The sequence below is a fragment of the Pseudorasbora parva genome, chromosome 16 (assembly GCF_024679245.1).
Source record: "Pseudorasbora parva isolate DD20220531a chromosome 16, ASM2467924v1, whole genome shotgun sequence".
In the NCBI taxonomy this organism is placed as follows: Eukaryota; Metazoa; Chordata; class Actinopteri; order Cypriniformes; family Gobionidae; genus Pseudorasbora; species Pseudorasbora parva.
Genome location: NC_090187.1, coordinates 18579899 through 18601397, shown reverse-complemented (window position 1 = coordinate 18601397; position 21499 = coordinate 18579899). Strand labels below are relative to the sequence as shown.

Genomic DNA, 21499 nt, shown 5'->3' with positions numbered 1-21499 from the left:
CGCTGGTCAACTGCTTCATGAATATAAAGCTGCAGAACTGGCACACCTGTGTTGAGACGGGCAGCAGATGTGGCGTTCACCTTCTGTATGTGTGATCGTTAGAACAATACATTTGAATAAAGCTTTGTTTCATGTGTTGACTTTTATTCATTTCTTGTGATGTTTACTTTTATTAATTATTTTACTCATTCATTCATGTTTCCTTAGTTGTCAGTAAATAAAATGATTCACATCATATTCACATTGGCTGCATTTGTCTAATGTGTATTCATGGCATGCATCGCTATGTCATATGACAAGTTGCCTTTTGTATGTTTTACTAAAACGATATATATATAAAAAGGTAATATAATTAAGTATTGGTCAGCATTTGTCATTATTATTGTAAGTGTTTGTGGGTGTGCTAGCAGTGCAGTTCATTCTGGGTGAAATCTAAAAAAATTTTTATAGTATTACTTACGTTTTTCGAGTATACAATCAACAGTTTCCTCCAAAGGCGAGATCTCCGAGCAGCTGAAAGATTTTTCTGAGCAGACATTACAAACACTGAGGGAAACCGCACCGGTCGGGCTGTGGAGTTACTGATGCTGAGATCTTACTGCACCGGTCACTCATATCTTTTTTTTTTATTGTTTTATAATTGCATGGTGGTATATTTAACAACGAACAATCATAATGATAAAACTAATGGGTTTATGTACATTATATACAGAGAAAAAACTATAACAAGGTTAGATATCTAGAATAAATCATCATAATGCAATAATTTTTATTTATTTGTTTGTTTTAGTTATTTCATAAGCCTGGGATCAAACAGGAGTTAAATTTAACAAGAAAAAGAGGGAAATATAAAGGAGATTTAGCCCACTTTTGCTTGTGGATGACATTTTTTTGCATATAAAATAAAGAAATTAACAACATATTCAAGAGATCACGATTTGGGGTTTTTGCAAGGATAAAAAAGGATGAAATTGTCAGATTAGTAGGGTTAAAATGTATTTCTTATAGTACAATGACAAAATAAATGGGCAGCTGTTTCTTAAAAAAGACCCCAAAAAATTAGCACGTTTAAACCAATATACAGATTAATTAAACCTGTCACACGAGTTGTTGCGCTTGTGATATCGTCATGGGTCACATGATAACGTCAACATGGCGCATAAAGTGCGGATCGCATTCATACTTAACGAGATCTGGATATATAGTACCTACTCTTTCAGCGCTCGTTAAGTAAGTACTTATTGAAATTCAGTACCTACTCAATGAGTATGCGGTTCCGAACGCAGCCAATATTCTGGTGAGAACTACCTCTGACGGAGGAAGTGGAGAGGGAGCCTCACCTGTAACAGAGATAATGTAATGCAATGATAATGTTTTCTATCACACACAAAACTGGAAACTGCTTGGTGAGTGTTTGTAGCTGTTAGCTTCTTCTGAGTGATGCAGTTGCGAGGACAGCATGTGTATCAAGATAGAATCACTGCAACAAATGTGTGAAATACATATATTTATTTAATTATTTATTATCATTTCATGAGTAACCAAAAAACATTTTTAGATGACAATACGTTTGTCATGTTAAGTAAATGATTAACTCGTCAACAAAACTCTTAAATTACCTAACTGAACAATACTATAGTGTTATCACATTATAAATCATTCAATTTGTATTTGTGCATTGGCACTGAAACATGCATTAACTTCACATCTAACTTCCTCTATATGTACTGTAAGAGAAACAGCTCAGGAGCAGAGGAACATGGTATTTCTGAGAAGGGTCAGTGATGGTGAAGACAACCTGAAAAAAAAAAAAAACATAAAATAAAATAAAACTTAACAATTATTAGAAGGAGTGTAAAACAGTGGTTTATCGCCTTTGGCTCTGCTTGCTCAGTTGGGGATACTAAAATTTCGATCCAAGTTCTCAACTAAATATCAAAATAAAATTAATGACTAAATTAACTGTTTTAACTATATTACTGATCTGCCCACATTGTCACTTTATGGGGTGTTAAAATTGTAACACCAGGGGTGTTATGATTGTCTGAAACCCATATAGAGTCACTGTAATTTATTGCTAATGGCACTTACACCACCTCATGATGCATATGTCACGTACAGTTGTTTATATGTTGCCCTTACAGCATTGTCTTCTCTTCTGCGTTTGTTTTCAAACCTCAAATAAAGAATTAAACGGTCGTGAATCAGCAGATTGATTCGTGATTCATATCGCCAATGTCACGTGATTTCAGCAGTTTGCCTGTTTGACACGCAATCGGAATCATGATTCATGACAATTTGATTCTTTTTTTGAGGAACACGGAAGAGAAGACAATGCTGAATAAAGTTGTATTTTTTGTTATTTTTGGACCAAAATGTATTGTCAATGCTTCAAAAGAGTCTAACTCAAAACATCATCAAAGTTTTCCATATGCTACATCAGTTGGTTAACTGATGTAACATATGGACTACTTTGATGATGTTTTCATTACCTTCTGGACATGGACAGCAAGTGGGCATACACTTACATTCAAAGGACAGAAAGCCCTCGGACTAAATCTAAAATATCTTAAACTGTGTTCAGAGGATGAACAGAGGTCTTACGGGTGTGGAACGACATTGGGGTGAGTCATTAATGAAAGAAATTTCATTTTTGGGTGAACTAATCCTTTTAGGTTTTTGTAGGATTTTGAATAGTCATGACTCAAGTGTTACTACACCATTCTAAAGGAATTGCTGTTTATTTTGAACAGAATGTTGGGTGAATTAATGTTTCCATCAAGGTAACTCGTGTGTTACCAAATCAGTCAGAAGGAATTAATATACAAAACCTTACAAAAGTCTTTGTGGCGACTTCATTATGACAGTCATTATTAGGTATTATAATTCTTTTCATTTAAGAATACTGTACCAAATAATTAAGCCCCGTTTCCACCAAAATTACCCGGAACAATTTGTACCAGGAACTTTTCTCCCCCAAGACCTGCAACTGTCTGTGTTTCCACCGCGATCTAAAGTTCCGTGAAGATTAGGCGATTTAGTCCGGTGATGTAGGACTTCGTGCGACTGCTCCTCCAAGTCAGTGACGGACAATAATCATTTTTGCACGACCGCAAAAATGAACAAAAAAGGATGACATTTTTTGTACCGATTGAAAGATTTAGTGGACTGTTTACATGAGACGTTATCTAAACTGATCTGGTGTTTACATGTGATGACTTTCAATCGCAATCATTTTGTCACATGCAGTTTGTCTGCCGCATCAAAAATGTCAACGCTGTTTTCTCCAGCAGCTGGAATGTGTTAACTGTAGCCATAGCAACTCTTAACGGCCACAAGGACTAATACTGTATTATATAGGCTATTTATTTGTTGTAAAGTGTAATAATCATCTCAGAAAAAAAAAATTCTTCTGTCAGGCGCAGTTAAAGTAAAAACTGCCTGGGGCAATATACGTTGTGTCATTATTCCAACATTATCTTCATAACTTACGAAATAAAAAGTTTACCCCTCAGAAAAATGAACTTTCCTCTCTTGTTAACATGAGCGTGGCGCGCGTTGTCACGTCATGTATGGACGCACACTTAAAAGTAATCATGTCAGTAATTTACATGATGAAAAATAGACTATAAAAAAATTAATAACGAGTATGGAAGAGATTCAAGCTGTGCTGCTTTTGCTGGTTATGTATAGGTTTACTAAAGAGGTAATTAACAATGACAGAAAAGAGCACTAATATGCAGATTTAGCAGCATGTAGCATATTCAGGAAGATTGTAAAGCTAGATTTAAAATGACAATGTATATTATTATCAGCTATTACGGAAATTGCATGTGAGATGGCTGAGACGAACGCGCCCCATCAGACAGAGAGCAAGACTGATGCAAGACTTATCCTGATATGCATTGTTCACATTAAATATAAATGGTAAATGGAATGCATTTATATAGCGCTTTTAACAGACCTATGGCCATCCAAAGCGCTTTACATATTGCCCCACATTCACCCACCGATGCCGATGTCAGCCATGCAAGGCGCCATCCAACTCGTCGGGAGCAGCTGGGGTTAGGTGTCTTGCTCATGGTCACCTCGACACTTGGTCAGGTGGACCCGGGAGATCGAACCAGGATTGATCGAACCACTGAGCCACTGTCGCCCCACAAATATGAACATGTTACCAATCAAAGGATATCTCATTGGATGAAAGACGCTATCTAGATGTTTGTGCTCATTCCAACAGGAGAGTATCTTCTTCAGCTTTGTTTAGGGGTGCTTCCTTAGAGGACTTTTGTGTTGCAGCAGGATAGGTTACTCTACATACAGTACTTTTTTTTTAATTTTATGTGGGGTTGACTCCAGACGGCCAGGTTTTATCTACCTGAGCAGGAGGTTGTTCCCTGATTTGCAGTCTATGTGGTTTCATGGACGATGAACTACAGACATAATTGTATGGCACTGTGGTATTATTGTTCACATAGCATCAGATACTGATGCACTGTCAAGTGAACCTATGAAAGGGAACACCTTGGTTATGTATGTAAGCAGGGAACAAGCCCTGAGCGGGGAACAAGATGCTGCATATATCATTCCATTCTCCTCATCGGCTTGCTTCCTTCATTGGAAATCTAAATGAGATGAATTATGTGACATTGCAGTGATTCTATATGAGTTTCAAATAATCATCAGACCTTGATGTTTTCGACATAGCAACAGCTTTTGATGCAGCGTCTCGCTGCATGGTAACATATTTAACAGAGACAAAAACAGCTAAAAACAGCTAAAATAACAACAAATAATGACCCAGAATGATTGTTTTAAATAGTACATGTAATTTTCTCATACCTCCACATATGGATAGAAACATCTCTCCCCCAAAGCATCCCAGTACTTTCCGGTCTCAAATCGCATTTTATACACACCAGCAATGAAGCTTTCTTTTTTAATCAACTCAGGACACCGTCCATCTTCATTAGTTGTCCTATAAATAACATTTTGGAATTATTTTAGCCAATACCTCTGTATACTCTTAAATATACATCCTATCATTTTGGTTGATGCAAAACTGAAGAGGCATCAGTTACTTAAATAATTTGGCACTAAAATCAAATAACATTTACCCTGTTGTGAGTAAGTTCCACACCGATGAGATGGGGTCTAGGCGATAGAGGATAATGGTCATGTTGGCTCCAGGAACTCCTTGGGCTGTATTTAGCACATGGGTTGTGAGGGGGCTTGGGAGAGTAGCGGCCATGTTCATATACTGTAACATAATGTAATATTAGTATAATGCACTATAAACCAGCTGCTGTTAAACTATAAAGCATTTTTGAACATGATGGAGAAAAAGCGAAAGTGACTTGATAGAAATAAGAAAGTTAACACAAGCTTCAAACACAGGATAACAGTTTCACAGGCCCTGTCAAACTGGGGTGGACTACACTGTATTTTAGGTGGACATGATGGCATCATTTACGCTCAGCCACGATGTGGTAAGTGTCACTCTGTCCAAAGAATCACTACAGAGATTGAGAATATGGAGGACAAACAATATACTGCAAACCTACCAAGATGCCATAACATCAATCAAATCAACGCAGTGGAAGAGCACCATGGGCAAAGAAATGTGATCACACAATTGTGCAAATGGTTATACAGAAGGGGGCACAAGAAATTCTAAAAATCTTGCATCAGATGGACGTTGAGACATCTTATTAATTATAATTATAGGTTCACAAAGAGCTCAGAAGAATACACTTTATTTAAAAGAATTATGAATGATTTATTTTTATATTAATATTTGTCTACTTGTCAATTAATATAATAATTATATGAATAGATTATATTGATTAAAAGTATAATTTGTATAATATAAATTTAATAAATAATTAGCGCCAAATGATGAGCAGGATGTTCTGACATTTTTTTCAGAATTGTAAATCTAGGGAAACTCCATGTGAACAAAAGCTTGATTATGCAAGAGTGAAAAATGAAAGAGTCAAGAAAGCTCAGGAAGGCAGTGGGAAGTTTAATCTGCTTATCCACTTGCTCAAGACCAGATTTAAGTTTTGTCATCAGTAAACTATCCCAGCTTTTTACTGAACCAACAGAATAGCATTGGAACACAGTTAAACATGTTTTCAGATACATTAAAGTACAGAAAAACAGGATTTAGGGGAGCGTGGTAGCCTAGAAATCTAGACGCACCTTAGTGGCAGCAAATATAATTGGCAGCCAGTGTCGTCTAGCAACTTTCCATAGACTTGCGAGCTGGAAAAGCCAAACTCTGGTCAGGCCAATCACATTGTGTATAGAGTTTGTGGGCGGGCTTAACATAATAATGGCAAAGTTGTGGAGGTTCCGCATACTACTTGTAAACAAAGAAGCTGACGAACGGCGGTCTTTCGAATTGGCTTTGGCCACGACTCTGGAAGACTTAGAGTTAAGCTTTTCTTTGAGAAAAGAACAAAGAATGGCACTGGAATCTCTCTTACGAAGGGAAGATGTGTTTGGAGTATTGCCGACCGTGTACTGTGAAAGTTTAATCTATCAACTAGCTCCACTTCACGTTGCTCTTTATCATTATTTTTTCAAATTAAAACGTGCATAACAAAAATAATGTGTAGAACGATAATGTTTTAGGGTTTTAACAGGTGTGTTAGAATGCCTGTCACAACACCTCATCCACGAGGACAAACCATGGCCAAGTTTCCCACTCCCTCACCTGTCCCAGGACACTTACAATGGCAGAGAAAATTTGAGAGGGATTGGGAAACTTGGCCATGGTTTGTCCTCGTGGATGAGGTGTTGGGACAGGCATTCTAACAACCCCTCTGTCCTCATTGCCTCCATCCCTGAGGAAATACCAGGGCTAAGTTCAGCAGTGGATGAGCAGGATGATGAGGAGCTCATACCAGCCAAGAGGAAGCGAGACCGAGAGGATGATTTGATCGAGATACTGAGGGAGGACATGAAGTTTCAACGAGAGACAGAGAAAACGGAATCTTGGTTTTGTAAATTAAAATTTGTAAATAAAACATTACCGTTCTACACTTTATTTTTGTAATGCACATTTTAATTTGTAAATAAAAATTATTTCTCTGCATTGTTTATTTTTGTAATGCAAATTAAACTTTTAAAATGAAACCAAGAAATTGTTTACATATTTGTTAATGAAGTTTTGTAAATGAAATCAATTATTCTGTAGGCTACATTTATTTTTGTCATGTCAATTAATTTGTAAATGAAACAATAAATTGTTCCAAGCATTTTTGTTTTCAGTACTTTTTTACAAGTATTTACAAGATGTTACGTTTTAAATGGGAAAAACTAAATAACATTTTAAATGAACTGTACAATAAACAGAATGGAAGAAAGGGTTTTATGTAGACTTTTGTTGAGACCCTGGATGGGCTGCACAATAGAGACCCTGGTAAAGCCTCTGTCAACGGGACATCATCTGGGAGCAGCACATATTTCCACCTGTCACCTTGTTTTCAGAAAGAGTGATGAATAAATTAAATAAACTTACATCCTCAAAAATCAAACTATAAAATATTTTAACATGCATAACTGTTCTATGAGCTGAACTCTGCAGGACAGCGGCCCTTCAGGACCAGGACTATCCCCGATCTTGAGACATATTTTAGTGTATTTTATTTTTAGATTCTGTAATGTTCATATTTTTAAACAATATCAAAATCTAATATCCATGTATAAAAAGTCAGCTTTTCATTAAAATACCTTATTATTTACCTCTGAGATGAAGTTGAATAAAAATCTAATCACATTTAAACTCAAATACAGAGTAAATGTATTTCGTTACAGCATGTGTAATGTTTAGCAACTGTGACAGCTGCCGTTGAAGAGCAGCAGTAACATTTATACTGGACTTAAGTTAACTGCCTAACAACAAAACAACTAAAGATGTTCACTTCGGTCCATTTATGTATGTAATAAACAGTATAAACTATATAAAATGGCATATTGGTTACATAGTCAACATTTGAACATTTATTGCATTTATTGTTTTTATTAATTTTAAAATGTATTTATTTTTTATCATTAGTATCATTAGATTACTGGAGTAAACTGAACCCCAATGCTTACATTTAAACGTGTAATCTGGCTTTCTCTTAAAAAATCTGACGTTGTGGCGCACAATGAAATCTGGGGTAGGCAAGGCTGCGAAGCATCCATCCGAGTATCCTTCGTTTCATGGGAAAAGAAGGATGCATTTGCTGGCCGTATTATGAAGGAGCCTTCAAAGGACCTTTGAATTGGGACAGCCTTCGTTGCACCGCGGTGACGCATTCTGCTATACCTTCCACTGTAAACAAGTCTCGGTGCGTCCTTTGAAGGCCGCACACTTCGAAGGACACGGCCTTCAAAGGATGCAGCCCTTGAATACAGGGAATGCATCAACGTTATTTTTGCAAACGAGTTGAGCAAACGATTATCAGTTGAGCAAACGATTATCAGTTTAAACTAAAGGTTGGGCTCGATATAGTGGTCCTTACAAATTACCACAGATTCAGTGATTCATGGATAATGATATGCAGCCAGGAATCGTGTTTTCCTGACATTTTTATGAGCCTGATTTCGACATGATTAAATAATCATGTCGAAATCAGGCTCATAAAAATGTCAGAGATCAGAGAATCCTGCATGTATATGTGCATTGGTCAGTGTATTGAAGCGTGTATGTGGCCGCTTGTCACAAGTGGAAAACAAAAATCTTATTCAAATTCTGAATATACACTGAAAAAAATGACTTTGTGGTATTGTAAAATCTATTACATTAATTCATGTAATTTATACATTGTAAAATCAAGATTAAGTTGGAACTATATATCTCATGTAAAATTTACACAATTTATTAATGTAATAAATTAACTGAGAAGAAAGAGTACATTTTACCATATATTTACAAATAGTATTTAATGTTTTATAGTCACAGCACATTCACCTAAAAATACTAAGTAAATTTTAATCTGAAAAGCAAAGTGAATCTGCCCGCCCCGTTTTTGTTGTTGCTCAAAAAGATTCCTATTCAGTGGCAGAGACGGTCGGTTTGGGATGTTGCTTTTACATGGCTGACTTATTCTCGGTAAGTTCTGACCTTTCTATTTTAGATTTGTGATAACGATGTACTTCGTTTTGATGGTTTGATTATTGCATATACGTTACGGTTTAAAATTGACTAAAAGTGAGTTTTAATCACAATAACGGTAGCTAAAGCTAAAGCATTATCCACTTCTATAAAGTTGAGACTGGTGTTTAGTCAAAGATAGAGGGGATTAAATGTAGTTAGCCACGTTCTTGTAGAAAAAGTTACCCTGTCTGGTTAACTTCAAAATAATTTAATGTTAGCTGGCCGTGATTAAGTGCTGGCTGCCTGTGTGTGTGTCCTCTAGCTAATGTTAGCATTTTTTTAAAGTGTCTAAGTTAGTTGTTTTTATATCCACTGAAAATTTCACAGCAATTATTATATCAAAGCATAAGTTAGTCTGCACTCTGCACTAAAGAAGGAAAGTTTGGATGGCAGGTGAACTCTGATACCAAATAAGCATTGATGTATAACGTTAGCAACAAGTGCATGAATGTCAGCAATTCTATTTTAGTGAGCTAACGACATGAAGGTCCGGTCACCTTTTTAATGAAAATAAAATGTAATGTTATAAATGTAATTCTATTTCTTAAATGGAATTGTGTTCTTTCTTTCTTACAAACTGTATGCAGGAGGACAGTCGCAGTGTTGCCGCTGAACATATCCTTAAGATGGTCGTCCATGGAGCTGATCGAGAGGATCCAGTCGATGAATGAGCATTAAGGAAAAGTGACCATTCTGTTTCAGCTGGACTATGCATGTGCTCGTCATTAAAGGGTTAAGTTAGTTCAGTTAAGTCTAAAATGAAATGTCTGTCATTAACTCCTCTCCCTAATGTCGCTCCACACCCGTAAGACCTCCGTTCATCTTCACACACAGTTTAAGATATTTAATATTTAGTCCGAGAGCGTATGCAAGTGTATGCACACTATACTGTCCATGTCCAGAAAGGGAATAAAAACATCATCACAGTAGTCCATATGAGACATCAGTGGGTTAATTAGAGTCTCTTGAAGCATCCAAAATACATTTGGGTCCAAAAATGACAAAAACTACGACTTTATTCAGCATTGGCTTCTCTTCACCGTTTGAATCTTTATTTGAGGATTGAACACAAACACGGAAGAGAAGACAATGCTGAATAAAGTCGTAGTTTTTGTTATTTTTCGACTCAAATGTGATACATTTCATATTTGGCTGAACGTCTCAGGTTACGTATGTAACCCTAGTTCCCTGAGGGAACGAGACGCTGCGTCGAAACGCTGTGAGAACGCCTCTGCGTTAATGCGTCGTGAAGCGCCTGTAGAACCATTCCATCGGAAAAAAGATCGATCGTCGGCGTGATGACGTCATCGACCGGAAGCTATAAAACGTCCGTGAAAACAAACAGGAACTAACTTCTGATAAAGCCTGAAGTAAGTGATCACGGACACGCCGGGAGTATGGCAGAGCGACGCAGCGTCTCGTTTCCTCAGGGAACTAGGGTTACATACGTAACCTGAGACGTTCCCTTTCGGGGAACTCGAGCTGCGTCGAAACGCTGTGAGAACGCTTATACCCACATCGCCATAGGACCAAGTGTCTCGTATGTGTGAAACCGAAGCGCACACGGTTACGAGAGAACCTGTGCCCCTACTGTAGATGCCAGGTCTAGCTCGTAGAACCTGACGAAGGTAGAAGGAGACGACCATCCGGCCGCGTTACATATATCATGGAGGGAAGCCCCCGACAAAAGTGCTTTAGAAGCAGCCATACCCCTGGTAGAATGTGCCCGGACAGCCAAAGGAGATGGCTGCCCGGCAGCTTCATAAGCAAGTGAAATGGCCTCGGCCACCCACTTGCTCATCCTCTGCTTGGATACAGGAGCCCCCTTCTTAGGGGGTCCGAAGCAAACAAACAATTGTTCAGTTTTTCTCCACAGGGCAGCTCTGTGGACATAAGTATCCAGTGCCCTCACCGGACACAGCAGATTTAATCTTTCCTGGTCTGACGTCAAGAATGGAGGAGGACAGAAGGCTTGTAGAGTGATGGGACCCCGTGGGCTCGTAGGAACCTTGGGGACATAACCCGGCCTGGGATGCAGAAATGCTTTCACCATCCCAGGCGCGAACTCTAGACATGAGGGCCCTACTGACAGGGACTGAATATCTCCTATCCTTTTAAGAGATGAAATGGCCAAAAGGAAGATAGTTTTCAGGGTGAGGAACTTATCCGAAACCTCCTCCAAAGGTTCGAACGGAGGTCCGGACAAGCCCCTCAAAACAATGGCCAAGTCCCATGCCGGGACCCTCGAGTGCATAACTGGCCTCAACCTTAATGTGCCACGAAGGAAGCGTGTAATTAGAGGGTGTCTTCCCAAAGACACTCCACTGCAAGGGACGTGGACAGCGCCCAAGGCCGCCACGTACACCTTAAGTGTGGAGGGGGTCAACCCTGCAGAGAACCTTTCCTGCAGGAACTCCAGCACTGTACCAACCGGGCAGTTAACTGGATCCCACTGGCGTTCTCTGCACCAAGCTGAGAAAAGTCTCCATTTCAAAGCGTACAGCTTCCTCGTGGACGGAGCTCTGGAGTGTAGGATGGTCTCTACGACCTCGGCCGAGAGACCCTCCTCTATGAGCCTAGCCCCCTCAGAGGCCAGGCCCACAGTTTCCACATCTCCGGGCGTGGGTGTAGGAATCTCCCGCCCGCCTGAGAGAGTAGATCCCTCCTGGTCGGAATCTCCATCGGAGAGCCTTCCAGGAGAGATATCAGGTCCGAAAACCATACTCGGGTCGGCCAGTTCGGGGCCACTAGGAGTACCTGGGCCCCGTCCCGGCGTACCCTCTCCAGAACTCCTGGAAGCAGAACAATCAGGGGGAAGGCGTACAGAGGCAGCCTCGGCCACTCCTGTACCATGGCATCCAGCCCCAGCGGAGCCGGATGGGTCAGAGAAAACCACCGCGGGCAGTGAGAGTTCTCCGCCGAAGCGAACAGGTCTATCTCTGCTTTCCCATAAACCTTCCATAGGAGCTCCACCACCTCTGGGTGGAGTCTCCATTCCCCGGGCCTCGGCCCCTGTCTCGACAGGTTGTCTGCTTCCTGGTTTAGGGCCCCCGGGATATATACTGCCTTGATTGACAGCAATTTCCCTTGGGCCCACAGGAGGATCCGATGTGCCAATTTGTCCAACGGACGAGACCTCAGACCCCCCTGGTGATTTATATAGGCCACCACGGACGTGTTGTCTGTTCTGACTAGTACGTGGTGGCCCCTGAGGTCGGGCAGGAACTGTTTCAATGCAAGAAACACTGCGAGCATCTCTAGCCGATTTATGTGCCAGTGCCGCTGATGTTCCTGCCATAGACCCTGGGATGAGCGACCACTCATGGTCGCCCCCCAGCCCGTGAGGGAGGCGTCTGTCGTTAGCGTTACGCGACGAACATGAGCCCCCAACACGGGACCCTGAGATAAAAACCCCGGGTTTTTCCACATGACCAGAGCACGTAGGCATCGCCGCGTGACTTTGATCGTGCGGAGCGGATTTCCCCTCGGGGAGAACCCTTGTGTTTTGAGCCACCACTGCAGTGGCCTCATGTACAGTAGGCCAAGAGGTATTACGTTGGACGCTGCTGCCATGAGACCTAACAGTTTCTGGAACTGTTTCACAGTGACGGCTCGGCCTAGCTTCTGTTCTTTGGCGGCTGCCAGGATCGACGCTATGCGTGTTGGCGATAATTGCGCCCGCATAATTATCGAGTCCCAGTTCACACCCAGAAAAGTGGTTCTCTGAGCCGGAGAAAGCACACTCTTCTTGGCGTTCAGCCTCAACCCCAGCTTCGACATATGGGCGAGAACAGCATCTCGATGCTGAACCGCCATCTGCTCTGTATTCGCTAGAATCAGCCAGTCGTCGATGTAGTTCAGTATGCGGATGCCCTGAAGACGCAGCGGCGCCAGAGCTGCATCCACACACTTGGTGAACGTGCGGGGTGACAGTGCTAGACCGAAGGGAAGTACACGATATTGGTATGCCTCTCCCCCGAAGGCAAACCTCAGGAACTTCCTGTGATGTGGAAGGATGGAAACATGAAAATACGCATCTTTGAGGTCTATGGTGACAAACCAATCCTCTGATCTGACCTGCGCTACAATCTGTCTGAGTGTAAGCATCTTGAATTTGAGCTTGGCCACCGAGCGATTCAATAGCCGCAGATCTAATATCGGGCGTAAGCCCCCATCCTTCTTCGGCACGATGAAGTAACGGCTGTAAAAGCCAGACTCCCTGCTGGGAGGGGAAACCCTCTCTATAGCCCCTTTTTGCAGGAGTGTCTCTACTTCCTGTGCCATTACCAGAGCCTGCTCCGGGCCCACCACTGTAGGTAGGACACCGCAGAAAGGAGGTGGCCGACTTCTGAATTGAATGGCATACCCCTTTTCTACTATCTGCAGGACCCAATGAGATATATTTGATAGACGTTTCCATTCGTCTAGAAAATCTACTAAGGGAACCAGCCTCTCGAGGCTGGCCTCTGGTGTTCTTCGAGCAACAAATGCAGTGCCCTGAAGCGGCGGACCGGCAGGGAACGACTGACTTGACTGCTCGGGGACCCCCCGAAGGGGGTGCGGACCACCCTCGGGTGGCCCGCGGAGACCGACTGCGCCCCGGCATTGCGGCGGGGTTGGCAGCGCGGCCCCCCGAGGGTGCCGCAGGGAAACGGGTACCGTAGGCAGGGGTAGACACCGTTTCCCTACGGGGGGAACCACCCTCAGCGTCCTGACGCTTCTGGCGTCAGGAACGCTTCGACGAGGCCTTCTTGGCGATCAGGACTGTCCGCAGATCAGCCCTGCCCCTCGAAGGCCTCGTCTGAGAGCGCCGCCCCTCGTCCCCGCGCTGAGGGGGAGCCCGAGCGGCGACGCTCTGCTTTTGTTGTGCCCTGTGAGCTGAGCTCGTACTCGGCTTGGGCTGCCTGATGTCAGCGGCAGCCCCAGGGACCTGGACTCGGAGAGGGAGAAACTGCTTCAGCGCCGCAGCTTGTTTCTTTGACTCCTGGAACCTCTCGGTGACAGTGTGTACTGCGTCACCGAAGAGGCCACCAGGAGACAGCGGCGCGTCGAGCAGAAAGCTCTTCTCCCTCTCTTTGATTTCGGTGGGGTTGAGCCATAAATGTCTCTCCGTAGCCACCAATGCTGCCATCGAGCGGCCAACACATCTGGCCGTCTCTTTGGTGGCCCGGAGAGTTAGATCGGCTGCTGTTCTAAGCTCATTTATGACGTCACCCCCCACTTCATCGCGTCCATCTAGGTCCCTGAGCAGGTCAGCCTGATAAGCCTGCATAATTGCCATGGTGTGAAGGCATGCAGCAGCCTGACCTGCCGCCGAGTACGCTTTGCCCACCAGTGCCGACGTTGTTTTCAATGGTCTGGTGGGCAAAGTCGGGGCCTTTAGGGACGATGCCGAGGAAGGCGAGAGATGGCTCGCAAGCGTCTCTTCTACCTTTGGCATCGCCCCATAACCGTAGTGCTTCAGCCCCATGATGTTACTATAGACCGTAGTCTGAGGGCTGAACACACGGTATGATGCCGGTCTCCTCCATGATGTTGCCACCTCGGTGTGCAAATCATGGAAGAATGGCAGGCCCCGCCGCTGAGGTTCTGAAGCGCGAGCGGGCAGGAATCTTTCGTCTAATTTACTAGAACGTCTCTTTCCTGCCTCAGATCTTTCTACGGGCCAGTCAATATTTAACCTGGCCACGGCTCGCGTTAGAACCTCAACGAGCTCATCACTCGCAGGAGACTGAAGTGGCGAATCTTCAGTCGCGATGCTCTCAACGTCCACCTCCTCGGAGCTGGATAGTTGGAGCACCGGCGGCTCTCTCGGGGGGGAAGAAACCGCAATGCGTGCTTCCAAGCCCCGAGAAGAACCGCTGGATGGAGCGGGTGAGGGCAGAGATAAGGCAGCGCCCGTCTCAAACCCCTCCGCAACATCCAATTGTGAACCCCACGACTGCAGCCTCCGCTCTGCCTCGGCAGCAGCGGGACCAGAGCCGCGGGGAACACGAGCCGAGGCACCCTCCTCGAAGAGTGCCCGGCGGGAGCGCAGCGTTCTCAGTGGCATACGCTCACAGTGCTCGCAAGCAGCCCCCTCGAGGGCTGCCTTGGCATGCTGCGCTCCCAAGCAGGCAACACAAAGAGAGTGTGTATCCCCACTCGTGATGTAGCGTGGGCAGGGATGAACACACCTCTTAAAGTTACTGCTTTCGCTCGCCATTTCTCTATCTATTTTATTTTCTCTTTTTTGTAAAATATGTGGAATATTTAACAAAGGGTGGAAAAACTCTTTCAATAGACAGACAAAAACACCAAATAGACAGACAGGTTCACACAGATCGCTTACTGAAGGCACAGAAGCTAGTTCCTGTTTGTTTTCACGGACGTTTTATAGCTTCCGGTCGATGACGTCATCACGCCGACGATCGATCTTTTTTCCGATGGAATGGTTCTACAGGCGCTTCACGACGCATTAACGCAGAGGCGTTCTCACAGCGTTTCGACGCAGCTCGAGTTCCCCGAAAGGGAACTAACCCTTTAATGTTAGTTATGCCACTGTTGGCTGCTGGTGTTTAGTTGAACCATACATGGTTAATTCTACAGTTATTGTAAATTATAATGAATGTACCTTAACTACTTAATCAGTTGATGTGAACATTACTGATTTAATGGTTAATTGTAAATTTTGACATAATAAACTGTTCAACTTTATTGTATTTATGTGTGATTTGTGATAAATGTATTTGATGCAGAGAAAATTATTACATTTATTTGGTTTAAAATAGCAACATTTACATAATAATAGTGAGTAATATAAATTAATTCAACTAAGTAATTCAAAATGTCAAATGGACAAACATTATAAAATCTACTTAATTACTTCATAAGAGTAAATAATACAGATTTATAAAATTTACTTGATTACCTTTAATAAATACAACATGCTAAGTTAAATATAATTAAGTAACATTTACTTAATGTCTTTGCAAATGTTACATTTATAGTTAAGTACATTTTACTTGATATTGGCAAGTAAGTTGTACTTGATATCGCAGCAGTAAATTTTACTTAGAAAAACTGAGTGCAAATTGTTACAAAGATTTTATCAAGTAAATCTTACAAGTTGTTTTTATCAGTGTATTATAGACCTATTAATAAAAAATAAACAATAATTATATTGCCCAGACAGCGTGCAAAGAGTGCTTTTTTAAGAGTTTTAAGACTCTTTTTTAAGAAGAGTCCCTTTATAATCACTAAAAGCTGTCAATCATTCAATAAACGCAAATCTCACAGATTTCCGCTGTGAAGTTGGTATACAATGCATCTCTTATTTCCTCATTGTCTGCACTTAGAGACACGTGTGCACTCAGCACCCGGACAAACACTCGAGCGGTGAGTGGATTCCAAGTTCAACCCCTCTGATTGGCCAACTGCGTTGTAAATATCTACAAACATGTCTGTGACTAGCCGAGGCGAAAACACGTTGGAAATGTACTCATTTGATGAGGGCAAATCATGGTGCAAATACAGATACACACTGGATCTTTTGCTAGCTCCTTTTCGCTAATAATGTGCTATTATTACGAATTCTTACGGAGGATTAAATATCCTAGACAATCAGTTATATGGGCAGCGTTTCCCTCTTAAAGCAGAAGCAGCGCAGGTTGGCTGTGGTTTGAGTGAGAAAATTACAAAATATTATCAAGTCCGTGACAAGCTCGGAACAGCGAATGTTTGTTGGGGGTAGACGTAAATCTAGTCCTAAGAGTGCAGGGGACAAGTGGGTATGTTTTTATTGTCTTGATCCAAGTCACTTAATTTCAGAGTGTAAGGCTTGGAAGCAGAAAGGTGTCTCTTCCAAGCCCAAGAATGTATCTTTGGTACAATCCGATCCAGAGTTAAATGATTTGGAGGCTGTTGCTTATCAACCTTTTCTCTCCTTTGTTTCAGTGTCTCTTTTGCCTGATTCAGAGAAACAGCAGCAAGTGAGGATTCTGAGGGACACAGGAGCGGTACAGTCACTGATTTTGGAGGAGATGCTACCCTTTTCAGCCAAGTCATATACTGGTTGTGAAATGGGATGTGTTAATGTTCCCCTCCATATGGTATACTTGGAGTCTGATCTTGTCACAGGGCCAGTAATACTGGGTGTGTGTTCACGGCTAACTGTACACTGAAAAAAATGTCTTTGTGGTATGGTAAAATCTATTACATTAATTCATGTAATTATTACATTGTAAAATCATAAGTAAAATGTACACAGTCTATTCATGTAATAAATTAACTGAGAAAAAACAGTACATTTTATCATATATTTACAAATAATATTTAATGTTTTATAGTCAGCACATTCGCCTAAAATATTAAGAAAATTTTAATCTGAAAAGCAAAGTACATTTGAAAATGCGCACAGATTTTTCGCTTACATCCCACTTGTTCAGTGGTGGCAGAGACAGTCATTTTGGGATGTTGCTTTTATGTGGCTGTCTTATTCTCAATAAGTTTTGACTTTTAACTGAACGTGAGTTTTAATCACAATAACAGTAGCTAAAGCTACATAAGCTCTTATTGAGAATTAATAGAGATTTTTTATGTCACCATTATGGCGATTAGTGTTTTCTTTAGTTGGGCAGGTTGGCGACTTTTTAATGTTAGTGTTTCTCTCACTGCTCTGACTGAGTTTGCTATGGCAAGAAAAGCAGAGAAAACCTGATCAGATGCTTTTGGCCGCTTAATGATCACAATAAGATCATTGTGTAGTGGCTTAATTCACCAATACTTGAGTATGAGCAATATACTATTAACCTTGTTTTATTCTAGAAAAGATCAAGCACAGTTTTAACCAGACAAGTTGAATACATTTTATAACAGACTGTACACTAAGCACTTTGAACTCCTGCAAGCTTTTCTCACACACAGATTTCAAGATTCAGCCTAAGAATCTCAACAAAGGTGACATGCTTCATGCCACAATGCATTCTGGGTGCATCATGCAAAACTCAGAAATATCAGCAATGTTCACTTGGGTTTTGTAATTGGATGCAATGGTAATCTGAGTGAAAGTTACAGTCTATAGATGAATATTGCCAGTTTTTTATGTATTTTACATAAAAAAAATAAGTGGTTCTAGTCAGGGGCGTGGGACTGGGGGGATAAAGGGTACTGAGTAACCAGGGCCCGAGGCAGGGGGGGGGCCTTAGAAGTCAGTTTTCTATACATACACATACATGGTACGGGGGCCCAGCAAGATGGTTTGTACCCAGGGCCCAAAATGTGGTGCTACGCCCCTGGTTCTAGTAAGTAAATATTACTTAGAATAGCCCGAGTAAAGATTACAAGCACTTTCTGTGTGGAAAAAGTAGCCTAGCTTTTTTTAAGTAAATGTCACTCCAAATTTTTTTCAGTGTAGATGGCGTCAGTCTTATTCTGGGAAATGAGCTTGCAGGTGGTAAGGTTTTTCCTAAACCTATTGTAGTACACAATCCTAGTGTTGAGTTTAATATATGGCTTATTAAGTTGTCAATAATGGCTAATATGCCCTTTCTATTATGTTAAGTTAATCATTAATTCCTATTGTGTCCATGCTTAACTGGTGCATAATTGTGAACAAGCAAATAATTAATTACTGGTTTAACTAATGCATCATTTTAACCCTTAAAATGTAAAATTAATCATTAATTACTAGTGTGTTCATGCTTAACTAAAGCTTAATTGTGAACAAGTTAATCATTAATTAATGCTTAACTAGTGCATTATTCTGGACCCTTAAAATAAAGTGTTACCGCAAATTCAGTCAAATTCAGCAAAGTCATTTTTTGAGTGTATCTGTGAGGATTTCCAGTCAGGATTTAGACCATATCATAGAACTGAGACTGCTCTCATTAGAGTTACAAATGATTACATAAATGATACAAATGTTAATTCAGAAACAGAAGCTTCTTGTTTTGTAGAAGAATATTCTTTTGTAGTTCATATATATTACACTATTACACATTTAAAAATACTTTGATTAAAAACGGTGCAAAGCTGTTACATATGACATTCTTTGGTGAATTCTGTTTAATCAGGCAGTAGAATTACTGGTTAATTAAGAGACAGTCTTACCTTATCTGACACAATATGATCTCTGATATGTTGAAGTCTGTTCATCTGAAGTGCGTCTTGTGTTTTTGCAAAGAACTTGTTTAAAATGAATATATAGTACTGTCTTGGAACAATGTACCGAGCAGAGACAGAAACAGAGGCAGTGTAGTGCGTTGAGATCATAAATGTGATAGCTGTCAGCAGCAGTCTTGTGACAAGAAAATGTAACCAATTAATTTGATACAGATTCCTCACCAGAGCACAAATGCTTGTTTTATTTCGCAGTTTGAAAGGGGGACTGTGTGCCTACAGAAGTGTAAACATAAGCTTTTGACCTCTGGGTAATTTGCCTTGCTTGGTGCAAAGTGCAATGAAGGTTTCCAAAATCAACATTACTCTAAGGAGCTTTATACATTCATATACATATTTTCACATGTAAAATGCCTCTTATACACTCGTTGAAACATTTGAGTGAAATATGCAGATATTCTTCAGACATGGGAAAAAAAGGTTTTAGCATTGTACAAAGCAGTTTCGCCTATCTCAGATAATTATAATGAATCTTCTCACCCACGCACAAAGAGCTCTCTTATATTCATAGACAATGTGCTGAGGCCATCTATGCAATGGTAAACGCCCCCAACAGTGCCTTAAAAAGCATCAACAAAGGCTATAGTAAAGTACGTTATATTAAAATTGCAATGCGACCACATGGTAATGCGTATCAATAGTACGAGTGTGCAATCTCGTGGAATGTATACGCCAAAATGAGTTTTGGCACACATATGCTACGCATTTTTTCACGTGTATATGATACGCACTTTATGGCATGTATATGAATTGAGTGTTATATATTACGGATTTACATTTATATATTCAGATTTACGTATTCAGAGTTATAACTATATATTCAGAGTTACATTTATATATTTAAGTCAAGTCAACTTTATATAACCCTTTTACAATGATGATTGTTTCAAAGCAGCTGCACAGTGTTAAACAGGAACATATTGCAACAAAATTTGATTCGGCTATACAGTTGCTTTTGAGAAAGTGGTGATGTTATCAGCTCATTTAAATTTTTCATATAGCGACAATGTGGGCAGATCACTGATATAGTTCCATCCATCCATCCATCCATCCATCCATCCATCCATCCATCCATCCATCCATCCATCCATCCATCCATCCATCCATCCATCCATCATCTTCCACTTATCCGGGGCCGGTCGCGGGGGTAACAGTCTAAGCAGAGACGCCCAGACTTCCCACTCCCTCGCCACTTCCTCCAGCTCCTCCAGGGGAACCCCGAGGCGTTCCCAGGCCAGCTGGGAGACATAATCCCTCCACCTTTTGGTGACCAGACCCGATTACGGTCCTGGGTCTTCCCCGGGGCCTCCTCCCGGTAGGACGTGCCCGGAACACCTCCCTGGGAAGGCGTCCAGGAGGCATCCGAAATAGATGCCCGAGCCACCTCAGCTGGCTCCTCTCGATGTGGAGGAGCAACAGCTCTACTCTGAGCCCCTCCCAAGTGACCAAGCTTCTCCCCCTATCTCTAAGGGAGCGCCCAGCACCGTGCGGAGAATGCTCATTTCAGCCGACTGTATCCGGGATCTTGTCCTTTCGGTCATGACCCACAGCTCATGCCCATAGGTGAGAGTAGGAACGTAGGTTGAATGGTAAACCTTCTTCACCATGACAGTACAGTCATGAAGACAGTACATCATCTGCAGTAATGCGCTGCACCGATCCGTCTGTCAATCTCCCATTCCCTCCTTCCCTCACTTGTGAACAAGACCCCAAGATACTTAAACTCCTCCACTTGAGGCAAGAACTCTCCACCAACCTGAAGTGAGCAAGCCACCGTTTTCCGACTGAGAACCATGGCGTCGGACTTGGAGGTGCTGAATTTCTTTCCAGTCGCTTCACACTCGGCTGCAAACCATCACAGTGCATTCTGAAAGTCCTGGTCTGAGGTTGCCAACACGACAAAATCATCTGCAAAGAGTAGCGATGAAATCGTGTGGTCCCCAAACCGGACACTCTCTGGCCGTTGGCTGTGTCTAGAAATTCTGTCTATAAAAATTATGAACAGAAATATATATTATAAAGGGACCGAACAGCCCTAAGCAGGGGGCCCAGAACCCCATTCTCCCAGAGCACCCTCCACAGAGTGCCAGGAGGAACACAGTCGAATGCCTTCTCCAAATCCACAAAACACATGTAGATTTGTTGGGTAAACTCCCATGAACCCAACTCCAGCACCCTGGAAAGGATATA

The 21499-nt window shown here is 41.8% G+C and overlaps 1 protein-coding gene across 2 annotated transcripts; it reads right to left on the bottom strand.

Annotated features, from left to right (window-relative positions):
- Window positions 1-1492: 1492 nt before the first annotated feature.
- On the bottom strand, window positions 1493-19519 carry uraha (urate (5-hydroxyiso-) hydrolase a). 2 transcript variants are annotated; one of them, XM_067419896.1, is made up of 5 exons: window positions 19241-19519; window positions 17180-17309; window positions 5118-5260; window positions 4843-4978; window positions 1493-1798 (listed from the first exon to the last, which is right to left on the bottom strand). In XM_067419896.1, exons 2-5 carry the CDS (start codon window positions 17195-17197, stop codon window positions 1709-1711), a joined length of 387 nt encoding a protein of 128 aa, XP_067275997.1. In that variant the 5' UTR covers window positions 17198-17309; window positions 19241-19519; the 3' UTR covers window positions 1493-1708. The 2 variants fall into 2 exon arrangements, with proteins under 2 accessions (XP_067275997.1, XP_067275996.1); XM_067419895.1 differs by lacking the exon at window positions 17180-17309.
- Window positions 19520-21499: the final 1980 nt, after the last annotated feature.